The following is a 25,307-nucleotide window of genomic DNA, read 5'->3' as shown; positions in this document are numbered from 1 at the left end:
TTTGTCTTCATGAACAGTTTCTCCCAAGTGAAATCTCAGAGTTCTAAATATTCTGTAATGAATCATTTCCCTTTTCCTTTAACATTAAACACACTACATGAAGACTCACCATGCACTGTGATGTTGACAGGATTACTGTTTTCTCCAGATTCAGACTCACACCAGTAAACTCCAGTGTAGGATGTGGAGAGGAAGCTGATGTTACATGTAGATCCTGTAACTGATCCCCAGTGTGAACAATCTAACACTCTCTCACTGTGTGTGTATCGTCTCACTGTCCATCCAGTAGACTTACTCTGGTCCTCACAGCTCAGTGAGAGAGAGTCATTAGTAAAGTGTTGAGTTCTGCTGGGATTGATGATCAGAGAGACTGGAGGAGATTCACCTTAAACACAGAAAAGAGCCATTTAAAGTGGCAATAAACAAAATAATGAGGCAGAAAACAAGGAAATGACTGTAATGTGATGTAAATTGCAGTATTTATTTTCCAGCAAAAAGCTGTTTTATTCTTTTACAGAATTCTACTGTAAATAATTAGACAATTAGAGCAGTCAAATGAGCCAATGTACAGGATTATGATTTATTTTATACCATAAATATATTTACCTCCTATTTGTATCTGTATCTGTTTAGAAGACATTTTCTGAAGACATTATCTGAATAATTTATGTATACTTGGTCACATACAGAATGTTTACCTGCTCTGACTTTTAATAAAATCCTCCTTCACAGAAATCCTCAACCATGTCCTGAGTCCTATATATGTGTATCATACACATACTTTATAACCTAATTATACACATGATTAAATAAATACTGCATTAATCTGATGTTACATTCACACTTTTAAAGTCTACACTTCAACACAACAGTTAATTTTCCTCACCAGTGATCCATAGTGGCTGTAGATTGCTGTACTGTGTGTGAAAGGCTGGTTCTCCTCTCTCTCCTCTGCACATATAAACTCCTGTGTGATTAAGAGCAGCAGGACTGAGAGTGTATTTGCCTCCAGATCCTCTGCTGCTGTCTGAGAGGAGCTCCACATACACGATATAGCCACGATTATTATTTATTCCAGTTAATCCGTCTCTGTAGGGAACAACTGTGTACCAGCTGAATGTCCAGTCTGTAGAGGAGTCTGTAACCTCACAGCTTAGAGTCACTGAGTCTCCTTCAGTCAGCCAGCTCTGTAGAGATACACTCAGTACTGCCTGTGGTCTCTCTGTTACACAGGAAATACAATATAATGTTTTATTTAGTTTTACTTAATACAAAGTAAGAAACTTTACATGCACATTTTCACCTGACACACTCACCTGATACAGTCAGTGTAATAACATCACTGGAGTGTGAGGAGTGTGAGCCTCCTCTCTCTGTTCCTCTACAGGTGTATGTACCTGTGTGGGTCACTTCAACACCACTGATACTGTACACCTGTTCACTACTGACAGGACTGTGTGAAGTATCTTTATACCAGCTGTACTGCCAGCTAGAGACACTTTCATCCTGTATGTCACATCTCAGAGTGACGGTGTCTCCACTGAACACCTGATTATCAGGATTTATGGATGCCACTGGTTTAGGTCTCGCTGTAGAAAAATAATAGGGCAGATAAATGATCGTGATGAATGTGTTGTCATGGTGTATAATGATGTTATTCATAAAACAACCTCTGATAAAAATAGAAGAAAAATCATGACATACCTCTCATTGTAATCTTTACAGGATCACTGAACTGTGTCATGTAGTAGTAGTAGTTGTAGTAGTTTATCCTGTGTGCCCAACACTTGTACTCTGTTTCTCCTGCATTATCGACTGTAACATTAAGTGTGTTCACTTGTTTACCCTTCAGATTCTGTAACAGCTGATTATTTTTGTACCAGTAAAACTTCCATCCAGTCTCCTGCTGCAGCTCACAGCTCAGAGTGACGGTGTCTCCAGTGTAGACGGAGCTCTGAGGATTCACTCTCACAGTCACTTTGGGTTTTACTGTTGAAACCAAATGATAAATCATTTGTATATAAAAAAGTTGTTTATCTAAATAGTTTGTACAAAGTTATTATTCTGTTCAATATATATGTTGTGTTTAGACTGAAATGAACTGAAGATAATCTCTTACATTGTATTGTATATTGTTTATAATTTTTTCTTCTTTTAACAAAGTCTAAGTAATAAAACAACATGTCTAACCCTGTTATAGAGTTACTGTTTCCAACATACAGTACAAATTATTTTAATCAGCATGTGCCAATGATTATAATTTAATTTATTAATGAATGACAAACTGAACATTTCATCAATTTATAGTTACATTTACTGTTGTGGAAAGTCTGACAAACTAGTTAGTTCCTGTTCTTGTCACATTAGGGGGCTGGAGTCAGATACAAGTGTAGAAGTTAATTTATTTAGATATAAAAGATAAATTATAAAACTGACACAGAAATGAAGCAAAAACAAACACTAGATCAGGACATCGGCAGACTAAACACACAGCAGTAACAACAGTTACAAGACAAATACATGGTGAAACAAAGGGGTTTAAATACACTGACAAATCAAGGTGAAAGTGAAAACAGGTGAGAATAATCCAGATACATTAGAACAACAACCAATGACAGGACAGGGGCGGAGACAAGACATGAATCAGAACAAAAACCCACATGACAACGTAAACAAAAACACAACAGAAACAGTTCAATATATATGTGCTGGGTTTCCCCTCAGACGTGTCCCAAATATCTTTAACAGTTCTCACTTACAGACGTTTTCTCACCAAGATTTAATTTAATCTATATTTTAATAAATAAATATAAAAAAAACACAGAACCACAAAATATAAATTTTTCTGTACTGAAGAATTTTACATGTCAGAAAACACATAGTGTGTGTGTGTGTGTGTGTGTGTGTGTGTGTGTGTGTGTGTGTGTGTGTGTGTGTGTGTGTGTGTGTGTGTGTGTTAAACAAAATGTTTTTGGATCTCACCAGTCAGAAATGACAAATAATTTTAAGCATATGTATTTCAAGATCTGAAAATTCTGGAATAAAAAAAGAAGTACAAAATATTTAAGAAATAATGTTTACACTTTCTAACAAACCTGTGATGAAAAGAGGAAAAAATCATGACATACCTCTCACTGTAATCTTGACAGGATCACTGAACTCTGTGTACTCAAAGTAGTAGTAGCGATAGTTGTAGATTCTCCCGTATGCTCGACACTTGTACTCTGTTTCTCCTGCATTATCGACTGTCACTTTAAGTGTGTTCACTTTTTCACTGTTCAGATTCTGTAACCACTGATTATTTTCGTACCATTGAAACTCCCATCCAGTCTCCTGCTGCAGCTCACAGCTCAGAGTGACGGTGTCTCCAGTGTAGACGGAGCTCTGAGGATTCACTCTCACAGTCGGTTTGGGTTTTACTGTTGGTGTGAAATGATGAAGGTGTCAGAGCTGCTTTACACTTTACAACATAAGCAGTAGATTCACTGTGTCTAACAGATGCTTTGTGTCTAAAACTAACATTTATATTTAACATTAAATACAAAATGTTACAGTTGTATGTTTTCTTACACGGCTGATATTCAGTATATTTTCTATGTAACAAAATTCATGATCTGATTGAAGTGTAGAAACTCTGTATTTACTGATTATGTTGGTCTTGTAGAAGACAACATTCTGTTTTGCTTATTCTTCTTAGACAATTTTTTTTTAATTGCTGCTCCTTCTAGGGCTTTCAAGCCACATTCACCAAAATCGGACACGTCATAGCTTCCTTTCCTAAGCACTACAAGTACCGGTACTCACTGTACTGGGTCTCAATGTGGCCTTTTTTTGTCACTTTTAGACACCCATTATAGGCTTTTAAGGTTTATAACTTGGCAAGCTTTCGCATTTGCTTTACACCAAACTCGGCCAGCTTCTTTAGGGTATTTCTCTGGACATGTGAAATATCAAAACACTCAGAGCAATAAGGGGAACTTCCTTACAGGTATTTGGATGAGGTCACGTGACTTTACATGCAGCCCCACCCCAAAAAGCAAATCACCACAAAATGGACATGTGGTATATCAAACCACTCAGCACAATGACGTGAACTGCATCACAGGTATTCAGATGACGCCACATGCTCGTATCCACTCGCCTCCAAAAGTATTTGCACCCTACTGTAACTTACCTGCCTTTGGGAATATTTGCTTCCTAAAGACAATATCAAAGTCATGACAAACTTTAAAAATCTAGTTTTAGACTGTTATTTCATGGATCCTGTACAAACTCTGCACCACCATCTGAACATATCTGTATTTTATTAAAAATGAGCAAAAAAATGACTTCATACAGTAAAGCTATGACAGAGGACTTCATAGAACAATAAAATGTTGAAAAATAATAGAGCATCTAAATGATCATAATAAATCTGTTGTCATTGTGTATAATGATGTTATTCTTAACAAAATAAGAAAAATCATGACAAACCTCTCACTGTAATCTTGACAGGATCACTGAATTGTGTCATGTAGTAGTTGTAGTTGTTTCTCCTGTGTGCCTGACACCGGTACTCTGTTTCTCCTGCATTATTGACTGTCACTTTAAGTGTGTTCACTTGTTCACTGTTCAGATTCTGTAACCGGTGATTATTTTTGTACCAATAAAACTTCCATCCAGTCCCCTGCTGCAGCTCACAGCTCAGAGTGACGGTGTCTCCAGTGTAGACGGAGCTCTGAGGATTCACTCTCACAGTCGGTTTGGGTTTTACTGTTGAAACCAAATGATAAATTATTTGTAAAAAATAGTTGTTTATCTAAATAATTTGTACAAAGTTATTATTCTGTTCAATGTATATGTTGTGTTTAGACTGAAATGAACTGAATATTATCTCTTACATTGTACTGTAATTTTTTCTGCTTTTAACAAAGTTGAAGTAATAAAACAACGTGTCTAACACTGTTATAGAGTTACTGTTTCCACCATGAAGTACAGATTATTTTAATCAGCATGTGCCAATGATTATAATTTAATTTATTAATAAATGACACACTGAACTTTTCATCCATTTATAGTTACATTTACTTTTATGCAAAGTCTGCAAAACAAATTATTTCCTGTTCTTGTCACATTAGGGGGCTGGAGGCAGATAAAAGTGTATTAGTTAATTTATTTAGATAGAAAAGAAATTATAAAACTGTGACACAGAAATGAAGCAAAAACAAACACTAGACATCTGCAGACTAGAAACACACAGCAGTAACAACAGTTACAAGACAAATACATGGTGAAATAAAGAGGTTTAAATACACTGACAAATCAAGGGTTAAAGTGAAAACAGGTGAGAATAATCCAGATACATTAGAACAACAACCAATGACAGGACAGGGGCGGAGACAAGACATGAATCAGAACAAAAACCCACATGACAACGTAAACAAAAACACAACAGAAACAGGTCAATATATATGTGCTGGGTTGCCCTCAGACGTGTCCCAAATATCTTTAACAGTTCTCACTTACAGATGTTTTCTCACCAAGATTTAATTTAATCTATATTTTAATAAATAAATATTAAAAACACAGAACCACAAAATATAAACTTTTCTGTACTGAAGAATTTTACGTCAGAAAACATATAGTGTGTGTGTGTGTGTGTGTGTGTGTGTGTGTGTGTGTGTGTGTTTTAAACAAAAGGTTTTTGGAGTCAGAAATGACAAATAATTTTAAACATATTTATTTCAAGATTTGAAAATTCTGGAATAAAAAAAGAAGTACAAAATAATTAAGCAATAATGTTTACACTTTCTAACAAACCTGTGATGAAAAGAGGAAAATATCATGACATACCTCTCACTGTAATCTTGACAGGATCACTGAACTCTGTGTACTCAAAGTAGTAGTAGTAGTTGTAGTTGTTTCTCCCGTATGCTCGACACTTGTACTCTGTTTCTCCTGCATTACCGACTGTCACTTTAAGTGTGTTCACTTGTTCACTGTTCAGATTCTGTAACAGCTGATTATTTTTGTACCAGTAAAACTCCCATCCAGTCTCCTGCTGCAGCTCACAGCTCAGAGTGACGGTGTCTCCAGTGTAGACGGAGCTCTGAGGATTCACTCTCACAGTCACTTTGGGTTTTTCTGTTGAAACCAAATGATAAATCATTAGTATAAAAAATAGTTGTTTATCTAAATAATTTGTACAAAGTTATTATTCTGTTCAATATATATGTTGTGTTCAGACTGAAATGAACAGAATATAATCTTTCACATTGTACTGTATATTGTGTATATTTTATTCTTCTTTTAACAAAGTGTAAGTAATAAAACAACGTGTCTAACACTGTTATAGAGTTACTGTTTCCACCATGAAGTACAGATTATTTTAATCAGCATGTGCATTTGATTACAGTTTAATTCATTAATGAATGTCACACTGAACTTTTCATCCATTTATAGTTACATTTACTGTTGTGGAAAGTCTGACAAACTAATTAGTTCCTGTTCTTGTCACATTAGGGGGCTGGAGGCAGATACAAGTGTAGAAGTTCATTTATTTAGATAGAAAATAGAAATTATAAAACTGTGACACAGAAATGAAGCAAAAACAAACACTAGATCAGGACATCTGCAGACTAAACACACAGCAGTAACAACAGTTACAAGACAAATACATGGTGAAACAAAGGGGTTTAAATACACTGACAAATCAAGGGTTAAAGTGAAAACAGGTGAGAATAATCCAGATACATTAGAACAACAACCAATGACAGGACAGGGGCGGAGACAAGACATGAATCAGAACAAAAACCCACATGACAACGTAAACAAAAACACAACAGAAACAGGTCAATATATATGTGCTGGGTTGCCCTCAGACGTGTCCCAAATATCTTTAACAGTTCTCACTTACAGACATTTTCTAACTAAGATTTAATTTAATCTATAATTTAATAAATAAATATTAAAAACACAGAACCACAAAATCTAAACTTTTCTGTACTGAAGAATTTTACGTCAGAAAACATATAGTGTGTGTGTGTGTGTGTGTGTTAAACAAAATGTTTTTGGATCTCACCAATCAGAAATGACAATTTTAAACATATATATTTCAAGATCTGAAAATTCTGGAATAAAAAAGAAGTACAAAATATTTAAGAAATAATGTTTACACTTTCTAACAAACCTGTGATGAAAAGAGGAAAAAATCATGACAAACCTCTCACTGTAATCTTGACAGGATCACTGAGCTCTGTGTAGTAGTTGTAATTTCTGCTGTATGCTTCACACATGTACTCTGTTTCTCCTGCATTATCGACTGTCACTTTAAGTGTGTTCACTTGTTCACTGTTCAGATTCTGTAACCACTGATTATTTTTGTACCAGTAAAACTCCCATCCAGTCTCCTGCTGCAGCTCACAGCTCAGAGTGACGGTGTCTCCAGTGTAGACGGAGCTCTGAGGATTCACTCTCACAGTCGGTTTGGGTTTTACTGTTGGTGTGAAATGATGAAGGTGTCAGAGCTGCTTTACACTTTACAACATAAGCAGTAGATTCACTGTGTCTAACAGATGCTTTGTGTCTAAAACTAACATTTATATTTAACATTTAATACAAGATGTTACAGTTGTATGTTTTCTTACACGGCTGATATTCAGTATATTTTCTATGTAACAAAATTCATGATCTGATTGAAGTGTAGAAATTCTGTATTTACTGATTATGTTGTTCTTGTAGAAGACAACATTCTGTTTTGCTTATTCTTCTTAGACAAAATTATTTTAAATGCTTCTCCTCCTAGGGCTTTCGAGCCACATGCACTAAAATTGTTTCATATCGTAGCTTACTTTTCTAAGCAATATGAGTACCGGTACTCGCGGTACTGGGTCTCAAAGTGGCCTTTTTTTTCCATAGATACCCATGATAGAATTTTGAGGTTTATAACTTTGAATCAAAAAACTTTCCACAACATTGACAAGTGACATATGTGGGGAACTTCCTTACGGGTAATTGGATGAGGTCACGTGACTTCACGTGCAGCCCCGCCGCAAAAAGCAAATTACCACACAATGGACATGTGATATCACAACCCTCAGCACAATGAGTTAAACTGCATGATGTGTATTTGGATGACGTCACATGCTCGTATCCACTTGCCTACAAAAGCATTGGCACCCTAACTTACCTGCCTTTGGGAATACTTGCTTCCTAAAGACAACATCAAAGTTTGTCATGACAAACTTTACAAATCTAGTTTTAGACTGTTATTTTATGGATCCTGTACAAACTCTGCACCACCACCTGAACATTCATTCATTCATTTTCTACCGCTTATCCGAACTACCTCGGGTCACGGGGAGCCTGTGCCAATCTCAGGCGTCATCGGGCATCAAGGCAGGATACACCCTGGACGAAGTGCCAACCCATCACAGGGCACACACACACACTCTCATTCACTCACATAATCACACACTATGGACAATTTTCCAGAGATGCCAATAAACCTACCATGCATGTCTTTGGACCGGGGGAGGAAGCCGGAGTACCCGGAGGAAACCCCCGAGGCACGGGGAGAACATGCAAACTCCACACATACAAGGTGGAGGCGGGAATCGAACCCCCAACCCTGGAGGTGTGAGGCGAACGTGCTAACCACTAAGCCACTGTGCCCCCTCCATTTGAACATATCTGTATTTTATTAAAAATGAGCAAAAACAGTATTTCGTACAGAGGACTTCATTCAGCTTTGAATTTATTTTTCTCTCATTACAAAGTTATAAAATATTTAAATGACCAAATACAAAGTCATTAATAACTAGAAATATATCCAACAGAACAGAAGTGAATCAGTGATTATTTCCCCAGAGGTGTTAGTGTCTTATTATCTTCTAATAAATCAGATAATAGCAAAGCCAACACAAGGTGAGATTTACTGCCTTCTTTCTTAATGTTCCCTGTGTTCTATTAATTCTGCTTAATAGAATTAATAGAATTAATAGCTGTAAATGGACTTACAGCTATTTCATACTAAATTTGTATAAAACAGCTGTAAGTCCACTTGAGTGTCTCCTCATCCCTGTATGTCACATCTGAGAGTAACAATCTCTCCAGTGAACACATATACAGTGAACACAGGCTTCATGGACACCACAGCTTTAGGACTCCCTATAAAACATTCTGTTGTTAATAAACCTTACATAAAGTCATTCTCAAGTCTACACTACTAATATGTCATTAAACTTGTGCTGTTTTATATTTAATATATTACAAAATTTAAGCAGCAAAAAACTATTTGAGTGTAAAATTATTCATTCAATTCTGATGTTGTAGCCTTTGGTTAGATCTATAAAAACTACATTAATAAACAGGGAACATATTAACAAATTGTACACAAGCTTCTCAGCATCAAAACAAATCATATAAGGAGACAATATAAAGATAAACTATATATAAATCACCTTGAGCCTGGACCACTGGTATGAGTGAAATCAGCACTAAAAAGGGAACAGAAACAGAACATGACATAAATATTAATGATAACAGAGAGAAATAAAGATAGAGAGAGAGAGAGAGAGAGAGAGAGAGAGAGAGAGAGAGAGAGAGAGAGAGAGAGAGAGAGAGAGAGAGAGGATATATCTCACTTGTATTTTAGAATGATTTTCATGCATGACATTTTCTGCAGTGTAGAAAGAGAGGACAGAGAAATGTGTCCAGGCTGCTGGAGGTTTTATTATGATAAAGTTATAGCAGTGATGGTTTACTTATTTCTTTACATTTTTAATTGGTCATTGACCAGTCCTTTTTCTTATTTAAAGGTGGTTCCACTCCCCTTTCCTAACTCTTGGTTCAGTCAACCAGAAGTCAGGACTGTGAAGCAGAAACTTTCTAATGAATTAAATGTAATATTTTATATCATATATTTCATTCTAATGTAGTATTCCAACCTTTGTAGCACTGCAGTTCTAACTAATGTCGTCATTTGTTTACTTTTTAAAATGGCTCATGGTGGTTTAGGAATGTTTTTTTCACACATATTTCATCCCTTAATGCCAACTGAGCATTGTTTGAAGTTTGGTCCATTTATGTACAGAATTTACCAACTTATTTCAGTCAGGACCACTTTGTCAAATGAGAAATTAGATGATATGCATACAGTTAATGTTGGTGGTATGGCTCTGTTCTGGGCAGACCAAATTGTTCTGTTCAAATTAGAGCAGCAACTAAAAAACATAATATAGACCCCCCCAAACGTAAACTGGTACACAAACAACGGGTCCCGGCTAGGTGGAGTCGGGGTTGGAGGAGGGAGTTTAAATCGCGCCAGCAGCAATGTGCTAGAAAGCGGCTTAGTGAATGGGAATTTAAAGGGTCAGATAATTTATTTTTTTTTTTAACATTGTTTTTTTTTATTGCATAATGACTTGAAACACAAAATACATATCTTTCAAAAAAGGTCTTGAGTAGATACAATGATAAGACAGATGCAAAATTGTTTCTTTTTCCTGACCACAAAATTTGCAAGCATAAGAAATATTAAGCTTAAATCTTTCCAAAACATGTTTAACAGGATAAAATCTATGTAGAATTTTATGACACTTCCTTAGTTTTATTGCTGACCCAAAACTTGTTCAGTATTTTCCATGTTGTATCCCAGTATATATTACCAAATAAGGAAAACCAAAAAACCTTGATGCAGGAAAAGAAACAAAACAAAGGGAATTTCTTATATTATTGCTACACTTTTGTTTCAAGATATTAACATTGCCGATGTATAAACTACCACAAAAGTCTATATTAATTTGCAATGAGCTAAAATTCTTTAAAAGAAATACAACACTCTTTGAAATTGCATCAAGAACAATAGCAAAATCTCTTGGTTTAACTGGTAATTGGAATTTTTAAAGAAACTCAGTGTAAGACAACAAATACCCATCAGAATTTAACAGCTGTTTTACCAAAATAATCCCTTCATTAAGCCAGTTTTGATAGAAAAATGATTTGTTTTTGTGGTAGAGCGGCCTTCGCCTTCTACCAAAATGATGGCAATACTCGCTGTGATGTTAAAGTGGTGTTTATTTACAATGTGCTCGAGTGCAAAGTCCAAAATATTTACAACTCCCCAGAAAATTGGAAAAATAAAGAAAACTATGTACAAGCATACAGCACCTACAATTGTGCATTCACTTGACTAGCTTCCAATTCCAAAACTCCACTTCACACTCCTACCACTTCAACCCCGAACTGAAGTGGGAGACTGGTTTTTAAAGGGTAAACCCCTCCCCCTGGACTCAACCATTTCTCCCAGAGGGGTTGGAATTTTTACCCAGCCATATAAAGGAGTTATAACATTATATATAAATAATAAACATAATAACAATAGTAATAATAATAACAGCAATAATGAGAACAATACCAATAATAATTTAGGAAGTTCAATGAAGTGAGTGTGTGTGCGGTATGTATGCGAGCGAGCGGCGTGCTAACTGGCGTGTGTGTGCACCCACAGCACTGTAGCGAGAAACGGAGGAGAAGTGAATGTGTAGTGGGTTATGTAGCGTCATGCTGACAGGTCACTCTGTCACATGTCATCAGCAAACTGACTAAGTTTAAATTCTGCACCTAAAGCACTGATACCATTAAATTGACTTTTCTTAATATGTACTGCCAAAACTTGAGTGACTAACAAAAATAAAAAAGGAGAAATAAAAATTGCCTAATTCCACAATTGATACCAAACCTTCCCCCCTGTCCCACCAGCAAGTTTAACTTTATTTATCAAGGTGAAGGAATACAAATTACTATAAAACTGGGCTACATGATTTGAAATAACTAAATGATTAGCTACAATTTTGTTGTTGATCATTAATTTTGAAACTAAGGCAAATTCAATTTGTGCACAGGAAACAACCACCATGCAGACAAAACAGGAAATGTAGTGACCTAAGGATGTTCAAGCAGAGATTGTTTGTTTGAGTAGTTAGAGAATCATGATGGTGTCCTTTACCACATCAAATCCTGTGATTAAGCAGAAGAGGTTCCACTATGTGCTCACATTTTTTCACATTTGCCTGCAATGTCACTGTCCGTGAAAATACCATGCACCTTTCTTCTTTATGCTTGGGCATGTCCCTAGGTTGGCAGATGATGTCATTTTTAATCACTTGATGAAAGACTCATGTGCCTGATTATTATTCTGATGCTAAGTCCTCGTTATCCTGCTTCACGACTGCAATGGAAACTGCACAGAAACATTCTTCAGCTGAGCAGCAACAATCTCAATGAACGGGAATCACTTGTTTGGAGGAGACCGAGTGGTTGTATTGAATAAAGGAGAATGTGGGGAAAAATTTGACTGATAAGTGTCAAGTACTATTAGTTCAATCAGTACTATTTACTGTATGATTGTAAGGAGGAGTCATACCGCTGGTGATCCATGTGCAGCGTGATTTTATTTAACAGATCAAATACACGGCGAAACGATATCGAAGGTAAGGCACAAAATCATAAACGAAAAGGCAGGCAGAAGGTCAGGGCAGGCAGCAAACAATCGGAGAATCAGAATATCAAAACAGAGTCAAAACCGGAAAACAGAATAGCAACAAGGAAACGCTCAGAATGACAGCAAACGCTAGTCGAGACTTCGCACAGGGGGGAAGTTCAAGTTCAGTCTTTATAGCGTGGGAAATGGGAAACAGCTGGTGGCGTAATTTGCCCGACACGGGTCTTTGTGGGAATAGTAGTCCGGAAGTGCCTAATATTCCAGCGAAGCTTTTCCGTGTTGCCGGCTGGGCAGAAGGCTCAGAATTTAGCATCAACAACCTGAATGCATGCAACATGCAAATATTTTCAGCTTCACACCTCCTCCCCTTCTTCACTGCTGAACTCACAACTGAATTTAAAAAAAAGAAAGAAGCTAAACCACAACTGTGCACTTGTCTGTGTTCTTATATCTCTAAAAAGCTGTCTTTTCCCTGTGTGTCAGTGTACAAGGCTAATGAGAAGTGCTTATTTCTGTAGAATTATTTGATAAATTTGACACAAATAAGTAAATGATACTAGACAATAGTTTGGTGATAGTGTGTATTAGAATAAACTTATTGCACTGAGATGCTTCACAGTACAGACCATAATAATAACAGAAATGTTACTGTAGGTTATGAGATATTTTCTCTGTTTATCAGTTTGGATACCTTTTAGTTTAAAAGAGTTCAGTGATGTTAGTTAAATTTACCCACATTATTAGTTATTGCTTTTACACGTCCATCTTCACACCCCTCAACGCCCTTTTTTCACACATCCGCTTCTTCACATCTAAATTTGCACCAACAAACTGTGACCTGCTCTCAGGCCTCTAACAGTGTCACTGCTCTGTGTGTGTACAGGACTAAAGAGTTTGCAGTTTGTTTCTGCACATTTATTGCTTTAATTTTTACATAATAATAATATTAGTGATAATTAATAAATAATGATTTGTTTTTATTTTTATTAAATGTGCTGTGCATTACTTTGGTACTAAAGTGCATTAGAGTGAACATGTTCTTCTGCACAGACCATAATAGTAACAAAAAAGGAAATGTAGGTTATAAGGAATTGACTTAAAACTGCTTGTTTATGCTAAGATGTTTTTTTTAAACATTTTTGTATACAGGAAACACCACCAGAAGACAATCATCAGGTACCGATTCCAACAATACAGACTTGTTTTTTATCATTAGATGATTTAAACCCTGTGTTTTAAACTCGCTCTACTTGTACTCTTACCTGTTGAACTATCATAGTTACTGAGAGTATTTACACATCAAACTAAACCCTTCTCATAACAGATATGGAGACACTGATCCACCTGAACAGTCATGATGAAGTACACACAATGTCCTAATCACACAATAAGCTCATCACTCAGGACATTCAGACTGCAGATGAACAACTTTATACCCCATCACTCACTCTAATGAAGACACAAAGAGAACATTTACTCACAGAGCATCACAGGCAGTGGACTGAGCTCCATCCTGTCCCTCTAATGTCTGACTGACTGGCAGAGCAGCGGTGTGTGTTAAAGCTTTACCACTTCCTCTTTGCTTATAGAGAAAGGGAACAAAAATAAAGAGAGAGAGAGACAATAGATGTACAGTGGTGTGAAATAGTGTTGGCCCCCTTGCTGATTTTTTATTTCTTCATGTTTGTCACACTTTAATGTTTCAGATCATCAAACAAACTGAAATATAAGTCAAATATAATAAGTAAACACAACATGCAATTTTTAAATAAGGTTTTATTATTATGGGAAAACAAAATCCAAACCTACATAACCCTGTGTGAAAAAGTGCTTGCCCCTACACCTAACTAGATTTGTAAAGTTTGTCGCGACAAACTTTGATGTTGGCTTGGACGAGGCAAGTATTCGCAAAGGGGCCGGTGCTTTTTGGAGGTGAGTGGACATAAGGGTCAGTGTTACTTTTGGAGGGAAGTGGACAGAGATAGACAAAGATAGGGTGCCAAAACATTTGGAGGCAAGTGGAGACGAGCATGTGACGTCATCCGAATTCTGAGGAAGTTCTCCTCATTGGGCTGAGTGTTTTGATATGTCACATGTCCATGTTGTAAAAAGTTTTTTGATTTTGCATATATTGGGGGCGGGGCTGAAACCGGAAGGCCAGTCGGTACACCAGTTTAAAACTTTGTTCAGAGTATCACCCTAAAGGAGCTGGCCGAATTTGGTGCATGTGGCTTGAAAGCCCTAGGCCGCATTAAATTTTATAATTTTTTGTCTAAGCTGAAATAGGAAAACAGAATGTTGGCTTCTACAAAGCCAACATAATTGGTAAAAAAACCACATCCACGACCTGCTCTCTGTCCTCAGGCCTCTAACATGGTCACTGCTCTGTATGTAGTATTAAAATGGAAATGTAGGTTAAAAGGCATTTTCTCAGTAAGTCTAGTTAATGCTAACATGGATATGTTAAAACCTTTCTGAATACAGTAAACACCACCAGAAGATGACTGTCAGGTACAGATTCCAACAATACAGACTCATTTACACTCAGATCATTTAAACCATTTGGTTTAAGCTGAGAACAGAGTCTGCATGATGTGCAAAAAATCACAAGAAAACATTATCATCATTGTTACGACCCCGAGTTATGTCTAGGGAGTTCTCAGAGTCAGCAACTAGTGATGACCAATGTGGATGTGAATGGACGGACAAGACTAACTGGTACAGAGTGATAATTTCTATGAATTGCCGACCACAGTAATGACTTTTTTTATAGTCGCGGTCTTCTTCCAGGGGCGGTGTCCGTACGCTGCGTCTCTGCACCGACCGGTATTGGGTAAACTGCATTGCATTCGTGCAGCCAATCCGCTGTAACACAAGCAATTAAAATACAGCTGCAAAAATATGTGCCTTGACACGTAACAATCATCATAACTATAAGAAACTTTTACTGCAATACTGCAGATTTGTTCAAGTGTTGTTGCAGTTCCTAGTTCTACAACATGGTGGATGCATTCATGCATGTGCTACTCAGACTCCTAATTTATTAACTGTGATATTTTATACTGAATCATGATTTAGTACAGTAACAGTATAATATTCCCATTAATCGTAACAGTGTAGTGTTCCTAATAAAGTGGCTAGTAAGGGTATGGTCAGGGGTCTTATCTCTCTGAACACGCTATAAATATTATTTATTCCATTCCCTCAGTTATTTTCACACCTCCTCCCCTTTTTTCACACCTGTATTTGGACCACAACATGAAAATAGAAAATAAACCACATCCGTGTCCTGCTCTCTGCTCTGAGGCCTCTAACACGGTCACTGCTCTGTGTGTACAGGACTAATGAGAAGTGTTTGTTTCTGCACAATTATTGTTCTTATTTTTTACACAGATTCACAAATTATCATTAATGATTTATGTTATGTATTACTTTGGTATCAATGTGTATTATAGTGAAAATGATGTACAGAGATGTTTCTCTTACAGACCAGAAAAGTAACACAAGTGGAAATATAGGTTATAAGGCATTTTCTCTGAATTTCTAGTTAATGTTAATAAGCTTTCTGTATACAGGAAACATGACCAGAAGGTGACCATCAGAAGAGACCATCATCACCAACAGATTCTGACACTACAGACTCGTTTACTCTCATTAGACGATTTAACCCGTGTTTTAAACTTGCTCTACTTGTACTCTTACCTGTTGAACTATCATAGTTACTGAGAGTATTTACACATCAAACTAAACCCTTCTCATAACAGATATGGAGACACTGATCCACCTGAACAGTCATGATGAAGTACACACAATGTCCTAATCACACAATAAGCTCATCACTCAGGACATTCAAACTGTAGATGAACAACTTTATACCCCATCACTCACTCGAATGAAGACACAAAGAGAACATTTACTCACAGAGCATCACAGGCAGTGGACTGAGCTCCATCCTGTCCCTCTAATGACTGACTGACTGAGCAGTGGTGTGGGTTAAAGTTTTACCACTTCCTGTTTGTTTATAGAGAGAGGGAACAAAAATATATATATAGAGAAAGAGAAAATAGACGTACTGTACCGTGGTGTGAAAAAGTGTACCTCTCCAATTAACCTTGTTATCATTGTTGTTTACCGCCCTCCTGGTCCCCTAGGTGACTTCTTGGAAGAAATGGACACACTGCTTAGTGCTTTCCCTTCTGATAGCTCCCCCCTGACAGTGCTTGGTGACTTCAACCTCCCCTCTGACAAGCTACATTCTTCTTCCCTCCTGTCTCTTCTTGACTCATTCACACTCACACTCAACAGCTACATCCCCACACACAAAGGAGGCAATGTGCTGGACCTGGTTTTCACCCGTCCTTCTCCAGCTACAGACGTGACTGCTACCCCACTACACGTCTCTGATCATCACCTGGTATCCTTTACCATCACTCTCCCTACCCTACCTAAAACTACCTCTCACCCCCTCCCTCTTACCCGCCGCAACCTTTACTCTGTCTCCCCTTCTTCTGTAGCTTCTGGCACTCTTTCTTCCCTTCCTGATCCTGAGTCTTTTTCCTCACTGCCCTTGGACTCGGCCACAGATACTTTCTTCTCATCTCTTTCCTCAACTATGGACTTCCTCTGCCCTATGTCCACTAAACCCAAGAAAACTTCTTGTTCTGCTCCTTGGCTTTCAGATGTGCTGCGCAACAATCGAAGAGAGCTAAGATCATCAGAGAGAAAGTGGAAGAAATCACAACTTGATGCAGATCTTGATTCTTACCGAACACTCATGGCCAAGTTCTCCTCAGATGTGACTTCTGCCAAGACTTCCTTCTACAAGGAAAAGCTTGAAGCTTCCTCACATGACCCTCGGAAATTCCACAACATCATCTCTTCTCTGCTCAACCCCCCAGCTCCACCTTCTTCATCCTCCCTGACTGGAGAAGACTTTGCTTCTTTCTACCAGGAGAAGATTGAGGAAATCTGCCGGACCTTCACTTCAGCCCCGACTGCACTTACATCTCAGAGTATGGACTCCCCTACACCTTTGTTGTCACATTTCTCAACTGTAACAGCAGAAGAGATTCTAACTCATCCAGTCTTGCAATCCTACCACCTGCCCATTGGATCCACTCCCTTCCACTTTGCTCCAGACCATCTCGCAAGACCTTCTGCCCTTCATTACAACTATCGCCAATAGATCCATAGCATCTGGTCAGGTACCAACTACCTTCAAGAGAGCAAGGGTTATTCCCATCCTGAAGAAACCTGCTCTGGATCCATCAGACATCAGTAACTACAGACCGGTATCACTTCTCTCGTTTCTTTCAAAAATTCTTGAACGCATTGTCTTTAATCAACTGTCTGTCTATCTCTCACAGAACAACCTCCAAGACCCCAACCAGTCTGGCTTTAAAGCAGCTCATTCCACAGAGACAGCCCTTTTAGATGTCTCTGAGAAACTACATGCTGCTAGATCAGCCAATCTCTCATCCGTCCTTATCCTCCTTGACCTTTCAGCAGCGTTTGATACGGTCAACCATAAGACTCTCTTAGCCACCTTCAGGAGTCTTGGGATTTGCGGATCAGCTTGGGAATGGTTCGCTTCCTACCTGGAAGGACGCTCATATCAGGTAACATGGAGGGGAGTGACATCTGCTCCACGCAGACTCTCCACTGGCATCCCACAAGGCTCAGTACTTGGTCCTCTTCTTTTCTCCCTGTATACTCACTCTCTTGGGGAAGTTATTTCCTCACATGGGTTCTCTTACCACTGCTATGCTGATGATACACAACTTATCTTCTCTTTCCCACCCGCAGATGCCACAGCTTCTGACCGGATCTCTGCATGTCTGGCAGAAATTTCATCATGGATGACTGCTCATCTGTTAAAGCTTAATCCTAGCAAAACTGAGCTGCTCTTCATCCCAGGTGATTCATCCCCAGGTCATGATCTTGCTATATCCTTGCACAACGATCTGATCTCCCCTTCAGCCACAGCTCGCAACCTTGGGGTAACCATGGACAATCAACTGTCCTTTTCCTCTCATGTTGCTAATGTGACTCGCTCATGTCGGTTTCTTCTCTACAACATTAGAAGGATTCGACCATTTCTGTCCACACAGGCTGCTCAGGTACTTGTTCAGTCTCTTGTCATCTCTAGACTGGATTACTGCAATGCACTGCTGGCAGGTCTACCTATGAACGCAATCCGTCCTCTGCAAATGATCCAAAATGCAGCTGCACGGCTTGTTTTCAACCTGCCAAAGTTCTCTCATACCACCCCGCTGCTGCGATCCCTCCACTGGCTTCCGGTAGCTGCACGCATCAGATTCAAAACACTGATGCTGGCCTACAAAGCCAAAAATGGACCAGCTCCCTCTTACCTCAAAGCCCTCATAACTCCTCGCACTGCACCCCGCACCCTCCGATCTACCAGCACTGCTCGACTGGTTCCACCATCTCTCAGGGTAAGAGGCAAGTATACTACAAGACTCTTCTCTGTACTGGCACCAAGGTGGTGGAACGAACTTCCCCTAGAGGTCCGGACAGCTGAGTCACTGGCTATTTTCAAGCGGCGGTTGAAGACCTACTTATTCAGGAAACACTTCAACTAGCACTTCTTTCATTATCTTTTGCATTTAAAAAAAAACAAAACAAAAAAAAAAACACCTTTGGCACTTTCATTGTAACTTTGAACAAATGTTTTAAACTCATGGTATCTTAAGTATGTAACTTAGTGAGCCAGCATTAATGTATTCAATGTTAGAGATTTAAGCACTTATGTACGTCGCTCTGGATAAGGGCATCTGCCAAATGCTGTAAATGTGTTCAAAACAAGAAGTGCTATTTTGAATGACTGGTGCTTGGGAACTGGGACCAGTGCAGTGCTTTGAAACAGTGGGAGTTGTATGTAAATGACAGGGACACTGCTTAAAGAAATGCAGACACAGTGGAAGCTCAGGGGGAAAATAGATTGTAGTGATTGATGGTGCTTATGGGTAACTTATGTGATTTGAATTTTATTTAAAAACAAGATTTTCTCCACAGTTCTGGGGCTGAGCCTATTTCTCTTCTTGCTGACCACTTCACCAGCCTTAGAAAATCTCTGTTCACAAGGCACAGAAGAGGCAGGGGTACACACATAGCTCAGGGCCAGCATGTATAAATGTGGGTAAATGTGCCTGTGCTGTGACCAAAACTGAAGTGGATTATCAGAGCCGGTACTTGCGCACAGCTGTCTATCAAACAAACTTAATAACCGAATATTAGGCTACCATTAATGATGCATTTAGGAATAATAAATATGTTACAGTATGCTAACATGAAAAGGACATCCCAGTTGGCCATGGGTGCATTAGGCATCTTCGCAGAATAATATGAAAGATATGAATTAAAACAAAACTGTTGCATAGGTCACAAGTCATTGCAGCAGTCAAGTAGTCTTGAATCCTTTTTTTTGGCTTCCATTTGAAACATAAAATATAAGCAAACACACAAATTATAATTTTATATATAGCAGTGTGGGGGGGGGGGTTAAGGGTGCTAGAACAATTATTACTAAAATACAAATTAGATATCAGTTTCGACTACGCCACTTTGGGAATTTCACCCAAAGAATTAGAGGGGGACACCTACAACTGGCATACACAAGTTCACATCACCAATTAGAGGCAGAGACATAGGTAACAATACAAAATTCTCTTTGACATCTCCATTAAAACAATATTAAAATAAATAAAAGAAGCATTCTTCAACCAAACAAGGTACAGATCTCTTTCTTGAACGAGTTGAGGGACAGGGACTAGAGCTTACCAATACAGGAAGCAGATAAATCAGACCACACTCATACGTGAATCAGTGTACTTCACTGTACACCCACACAGTGAGATGTTCACTGCATACTTGTGAGGAAATACCACCACCAAAAACCAGTCCGTCACCCCTGGTGCTCAGGCCCTGCCAAGAAAAAGATGATACATCAACTACAGTCACCTAAGAGACTGAGTCAACTCAAAAAAACCAAAAGTAAATAATTAAATTCACAACCAATAAATAGTTGCTACAACAAATCAATTTCCACAAAATACAAATTAAAATGTAAAAGAAAGACTGTCAAATTATAGAGATCAAAACTAAATCCAATACAATTGAAGAGAAAGGAAATTAAAGAAATCCAATTAACCATTCAAACCACAGAATCAATTGAAACCGAATGCAACTGAAAAATCAAAGCAAACTAAAGAAACGAATCAAAATTGCAAATAAATACTTCAAAAAGTTCTTTTTTGCAAATACTTCAGCTGCTTCCATATCTATGCCCAATTTATGTGAAGATACTAAACCAACATTGCAGTGCGACTCGTAGGGTCAAGGCAGAAGTGCTCTTCAAACAAATCGCCGTCTCTAAAACACATTAAAACAGTTCACCTCTCGTCATCAAACACATACAATAACCAAGAAAACAACCAACAGCACGTTCCCCTTACCGTCTCAAGCACTCATCCAGTTCCGGGAAGTGACGGAAGCGCGTTAGCAACGCGGCCAGTAACCAAGTGAGGCATCCCAAGTAAACGTGATGCTCCTGTTTTTATAGCTCCGTGGAGCTGCCAATAAGCTAATGCTGCACCTGCACGTAATCAAAATCACTCCTCCTGCCACAATCATATATTATATATATATATAAAACTTTTTCCATAAAGAATCACAACCAAATTGTGTACATACTTTAGGGTGTCACATCAGTACATGTAAGTGAATGAGAATGATAATAAAAGAAACAACGAACACAAACTAATGACATTTGACAGCTAGAAGTTATTTAAAAGAAACCTAAAACCTAAAAAAGAAATTCTTGAGTAGCAAATATTAAAAGAAATTCATCTCATTTTTTATCTATATTTTATTTGAATGTTTGTATAAGGTTATAATGTTAACCATTATCCATGTGTGACAATGTGGTATATTTTATATTTCAGAATGCTTTGTGTTTCTAGTGAGTTGTTTTGCTGCAGCACTTTTATTTTGAAAGTTGTTGAAAGCTGCTTGCAGGTTTCACTTATATAAGTTGCTTCATCATACTTACTGTCAGTATGAGCTGAGCTCTGGACAGAGATATATTGTTCATTCATTCATTCATCTTCTACCGTTTATCCGAACTATTTTGGGTCACGGGGAGCCTGTGCCCATCTCAGGCGTCATCGGGCATCCAGGCAGGATACACCCTGGACGGAGTGCCAACCCATCGCAGGGCACACACACACACACACTCTCATTCACTCACAAAATCACACACTACGGACAATTTTGCAGAGATGCCAATCAACCTACTATGCATGTCTTTGGACCGGGGGAGTACCCGGAGGAAACCCCTGAGGCCCGTCTGCCCTTCTCGGTGCTGTTCAGAAACCAGTTTGTGATGCTTCCAGTCAGATTTCTCTCTATGATGGTGTGAAATGTCCTTACCACCTTAGACATTTAAGGGTCTTTAAGCTCCTCAACTTTGTTGCTAACAATGCTGCCGGGCTATCTTCACCAGGGTGTTGATTTAACAGGTGTAGGAAATCCATTTTATTCAACTTGGAGAATTCTGCAATTTGTTCTCCATCTGTTTGATTCCTTATTAACTCCTGACCTTCACTGCACTGAGATCCTCTACTGACACTGAATAATACTGCAGGATCCAGTTATCTGACTTTAAGATAAAACTTTATTAATCCCATGTGAGAAATTCTAATGTTACAGCAGGAGACAAACATTTAGACAATGAAAAGACAACAATATAACAGCAGTGAATTGATAATGATGCATTTATTTAATTGATCAAACATTTCACCATAAATCTCCTCACACAACTACAATTAAAGTTCACACAGCTGAAACATCAACCAAAACTAATAACAGCGTCTAACTGAGATTGTAAGTCTACAACTAAATATTCAACTAGAGAAAATCTCACAAGAAATAGAAAACACAGCAGTACAAATACAGAAGTGGTAGAACTAATACTGAGAAAACACAAAGCACAATTAGTTCAAGTTCAAGTTCACTTTATTTATGTAGCACATTTAAAACAGCCATAGGACTGACCAAAGTGCTGTACAATAAAAGAGTGTTAGTAAAAATACACAGAAAAAAAAAAATTATACTAAGATAAGAGATAATGAAAGCAAAACAGAATTAAACAATATAATAATACACACTAAAACACTAAAACAAACAATAATAGAACAATAAAAAAAACAATAAGAAGAATAAAAATTAAAAGGAAAACTATAGATATGCCAAAGAAACGAGATACGTTTTTAAAAGGGACTTAAAAATGGACAAAGAGGCTGCTAATCTTAACTCTATTGGCAGATCATTCCAAAACTGTGGCCCAATTACTGAGAAAGCTCGATCCCCTCTACGCTTAAGTCTTGAAAAGGGAACAGTGAGGAGGTTCTGGTTGCCTGATCTTAGGCTTCTGGAAGGAGAATAAGGATGTAATAGATCAGATAAATAAATACTGTAGGAGCTTGATTATGCAAGGACTTAAACAAAGAAAAGCATTTTAAAATGAATTCTGTATTCAATAGGCAACCAGTGAAGAGTTCTCAGAAGAGGTTTAATGTGATCGCTTTTACGCTTTTTTTAAAAGAAATCTGGCAGCAGCATTTTGAACTAATTGTAACCGGTTAATTTGAGTTTTGGTGACACCACAGTATAGAGAGTTACAAAAGTCTAGACGAGAAGTGATTAGAGCATGTACTGCCATCTCTAAGGTTTTGTCAGTTAAAAAGTACTTAATTTTTGTTAAAATGCGTAGCTGATAAAAATGTTCTGCACAATATTTCAGATAGTCAATAAACTTAGTATGTATACAATATAAAACAAGTTGAACTATTGAGTAAATCTCAGTGCAGCACAGGCTGTAAGCTTTATTGGAGATTAAAGACACATTGACCTTCAGTCATGAGGAGGTTTGCAGACTTTAAACAAATCCATTCACAACAATGACGGTGTCTAGAAGATGCTGAGCAAATAACAGCAGGACATTAAAATGACAAATCAGTATTTTTTTAAAATCCACACAAAACCATAAAGAAAAAGAAATTCTGAAAATCTTTTTCAGTAAATGTTTATTCTTTTTATAGATGAACTTTTCTCATTCCTCTATGACTGCATTCTCAATCCTGTCTTCATCAGTGTGATCTGTTAAGAAATTTAAAAAGTAATTTCTTTCATTAATTAAAGAATGTTATGTGAAATATAGAGACATACTGAAAGAGTTCTTACCTCGAGCTCTGTAACATTTGACCAGCAGAATGATGGTCACCAGCAGATACGGAGAGGCCGTCACCACACTACAGATCAGCATGAGCACAGAGAATGGAGCTTCTACATGTGATGGACCTGAAGCAGAATAAAATAATAATTATAATCATATTTTATTCATTCTGAACTGTTTAGATGTTTTATCTCAATCTGCAAATAAGTTCAACTCATAAAATCACAGTTGTATTTAAATGATTTCTCACGTCTGACTGAGACCCAGCTTTTCAGTGACTCTCCTCTCTCTGGGTCTTCACACTGGTAGAAACCTTCATCTGACTTTGAGACAGTTTGGATGATCATCTCTCCTGTAGTCTGGTTCTGGAGAACTGATCCATCTTTATAGAAATCAGCTGTGAGGTTTGAGGGATTTGGGTTGTGATATAAACAGCGTAGAGTCAGAGGATGTCCCTCAGTCACAGGATGGACAGGACTCTCCAGGATCACGTCACCATCTAGAACACAGAAAATCACTAACAAGGAAATCCACACACTATGATGTGTCTGTAGATAATAAATAAAAGTTCTCTAATTGATCTCTATATAACTTCAAACCGGGGGGCACGGTGGCTTAGTGGTTAGCACGTTCGCCTCACACCTCCAGGGTCGGGGTTCGATTCCCGCCTCCACCTTGTGTGTGTGGAGTTTGCATGTTCTCCCCGTGCCTCGGGGGTTTCCTCCGGGTACTCCGGTTTCCTCCCCCGGTCCAAAGACATGCATGGTAGGTTGATTGGCATCTCTGAGATAAGCACAGGCTCCCCGTGACCCGAAGGTAGTTCGGATAAGCGGTAGAAGATGAATGAATGAATGAATAACTTCAAACCCTCTATATAGAGATAAATCAGAGGTGTTTCATCTAAATCTTAAGAAAATGTTGTTGTTTTCATGAACAGTTTCTCCCAAGTGAAATCTCAGAGTTCTAAATATTCTGTAATGAATCATTTCCCTTTTCCTTTAACATTAAACACACTACACGAAGACTCACCATGCACTGTGATGTTGACAGGATTACTGTTTTCTCCAGATTCAGAGTCACACCAGTAAACTCCAGTGTAGGATGTGGAGAGGAAGCTGATGTTACATGTAGATCCTGTAACTGATCCCCAGTGTGAACAATCTAACACTCTCTCACTGTGTGTGTATCGTCTCACTGTCCATCCAGTAGAGTTACTCTGGTCCTCACAGCTCAGTGAGAGAGAGTCATTAGTAAAGTGTTGAGTTCTGCTGGGATTGATGATCAGAGAGACTGGAGGAGATTCACCTTAAACACAGAAAAGAGCCATTTAAAGTGGCAATAAACAAAATAATGAGGCTGAACACAAGGAAATGACTGTAATCTGATGTAAATTGCAGTATTTATTCTTTTACAGGATTCTACTGTAAATAATTAGACAATTAGAGCAGTCAAATGAGCCAATGTTCAGGATTATGATTTATTTTATACCAGAAAAATATTTACCTCCTATTTGTATCTGTATCTGTTTAGAAGACACTTTCTGAAGACATTATCTCTGAATAATTTATGTAT

General features: G+C 38.0%; 2 protein-coding genes across 3 annotated transcripts in view; one reads left to right on the top strand and one right to left on the bottom strand.

Moving 5' to 3' along the window:
• LOC132849065 (carcinoembryonic antigen-related cell adhesion molecule 5-like) overlaps positions 1-25,307 on the top strand; it is a 272,443-nt gene that overhangs the window by 94,749 nt on the left and 152,387 nt on the right. The window lies entirely within an intron of this gene.
• The window catches only part of LOC132849059 (Fc receptor-like protein 5), a 62,819-nt gene that overhangs the window by 3,736 nt on the left and 33,776 nt on the right, over positions 1-25,307 (bottom strand). Inside the window, exons 5-12 of the mRNA XM_060875240.1 lie at positions 7,202-7,474; positions 5,833-6,123; positions 4,474-4,752; positions 3,129-3,419; positions 1,913-1,989; positions 1,317-1,512; positions 887-1,222; positions 110-385 (exon numbers count right to left, since the gene is read on the bottom strand). Of these exons, the coding sequence (XP_060731223.1) occupies positions 110-385; positions 887-1,222; positions 1,317-1,512; positions 1,913-1,989; positions 3,129-3,419; positions 4,474-4,752; positions 5,833-6,123; positions 7,202-7,474 (2,019 nt within the window). The remainder of the gene's footprint in view (positions 1-109; positions 386-886; positions 1,223-1,316; positions 1,513-1,912; positions 1,990-3,128; positions 3,420-4,473; positions 4,753-5,832; positions 6,124-7,201; positions 7,475-25,307) is intronic.

The sequence above is a fragment of the Tachysurus vachellii genome, chromosome 7 (assembly GCF_030014155.1).
Source record: "Tachysurus vachellii isolate PV-2020 chromosome 7, HZAU_Pvac_v1, whole genome shotgun sequence".
In the NCBI taxonomy this organism is placed as follows: domain Eukaryota; kingdom Metazoa; phylum Chordata; class Actinopteri; order Siluriformes; family Bagridae; genus Tachysurus; species Tachysurus vachellii.
Note: the sequence above shows the minus strand (reverse complement) of the source record. Positions and strands in the feature narration are given on the sequence as shown.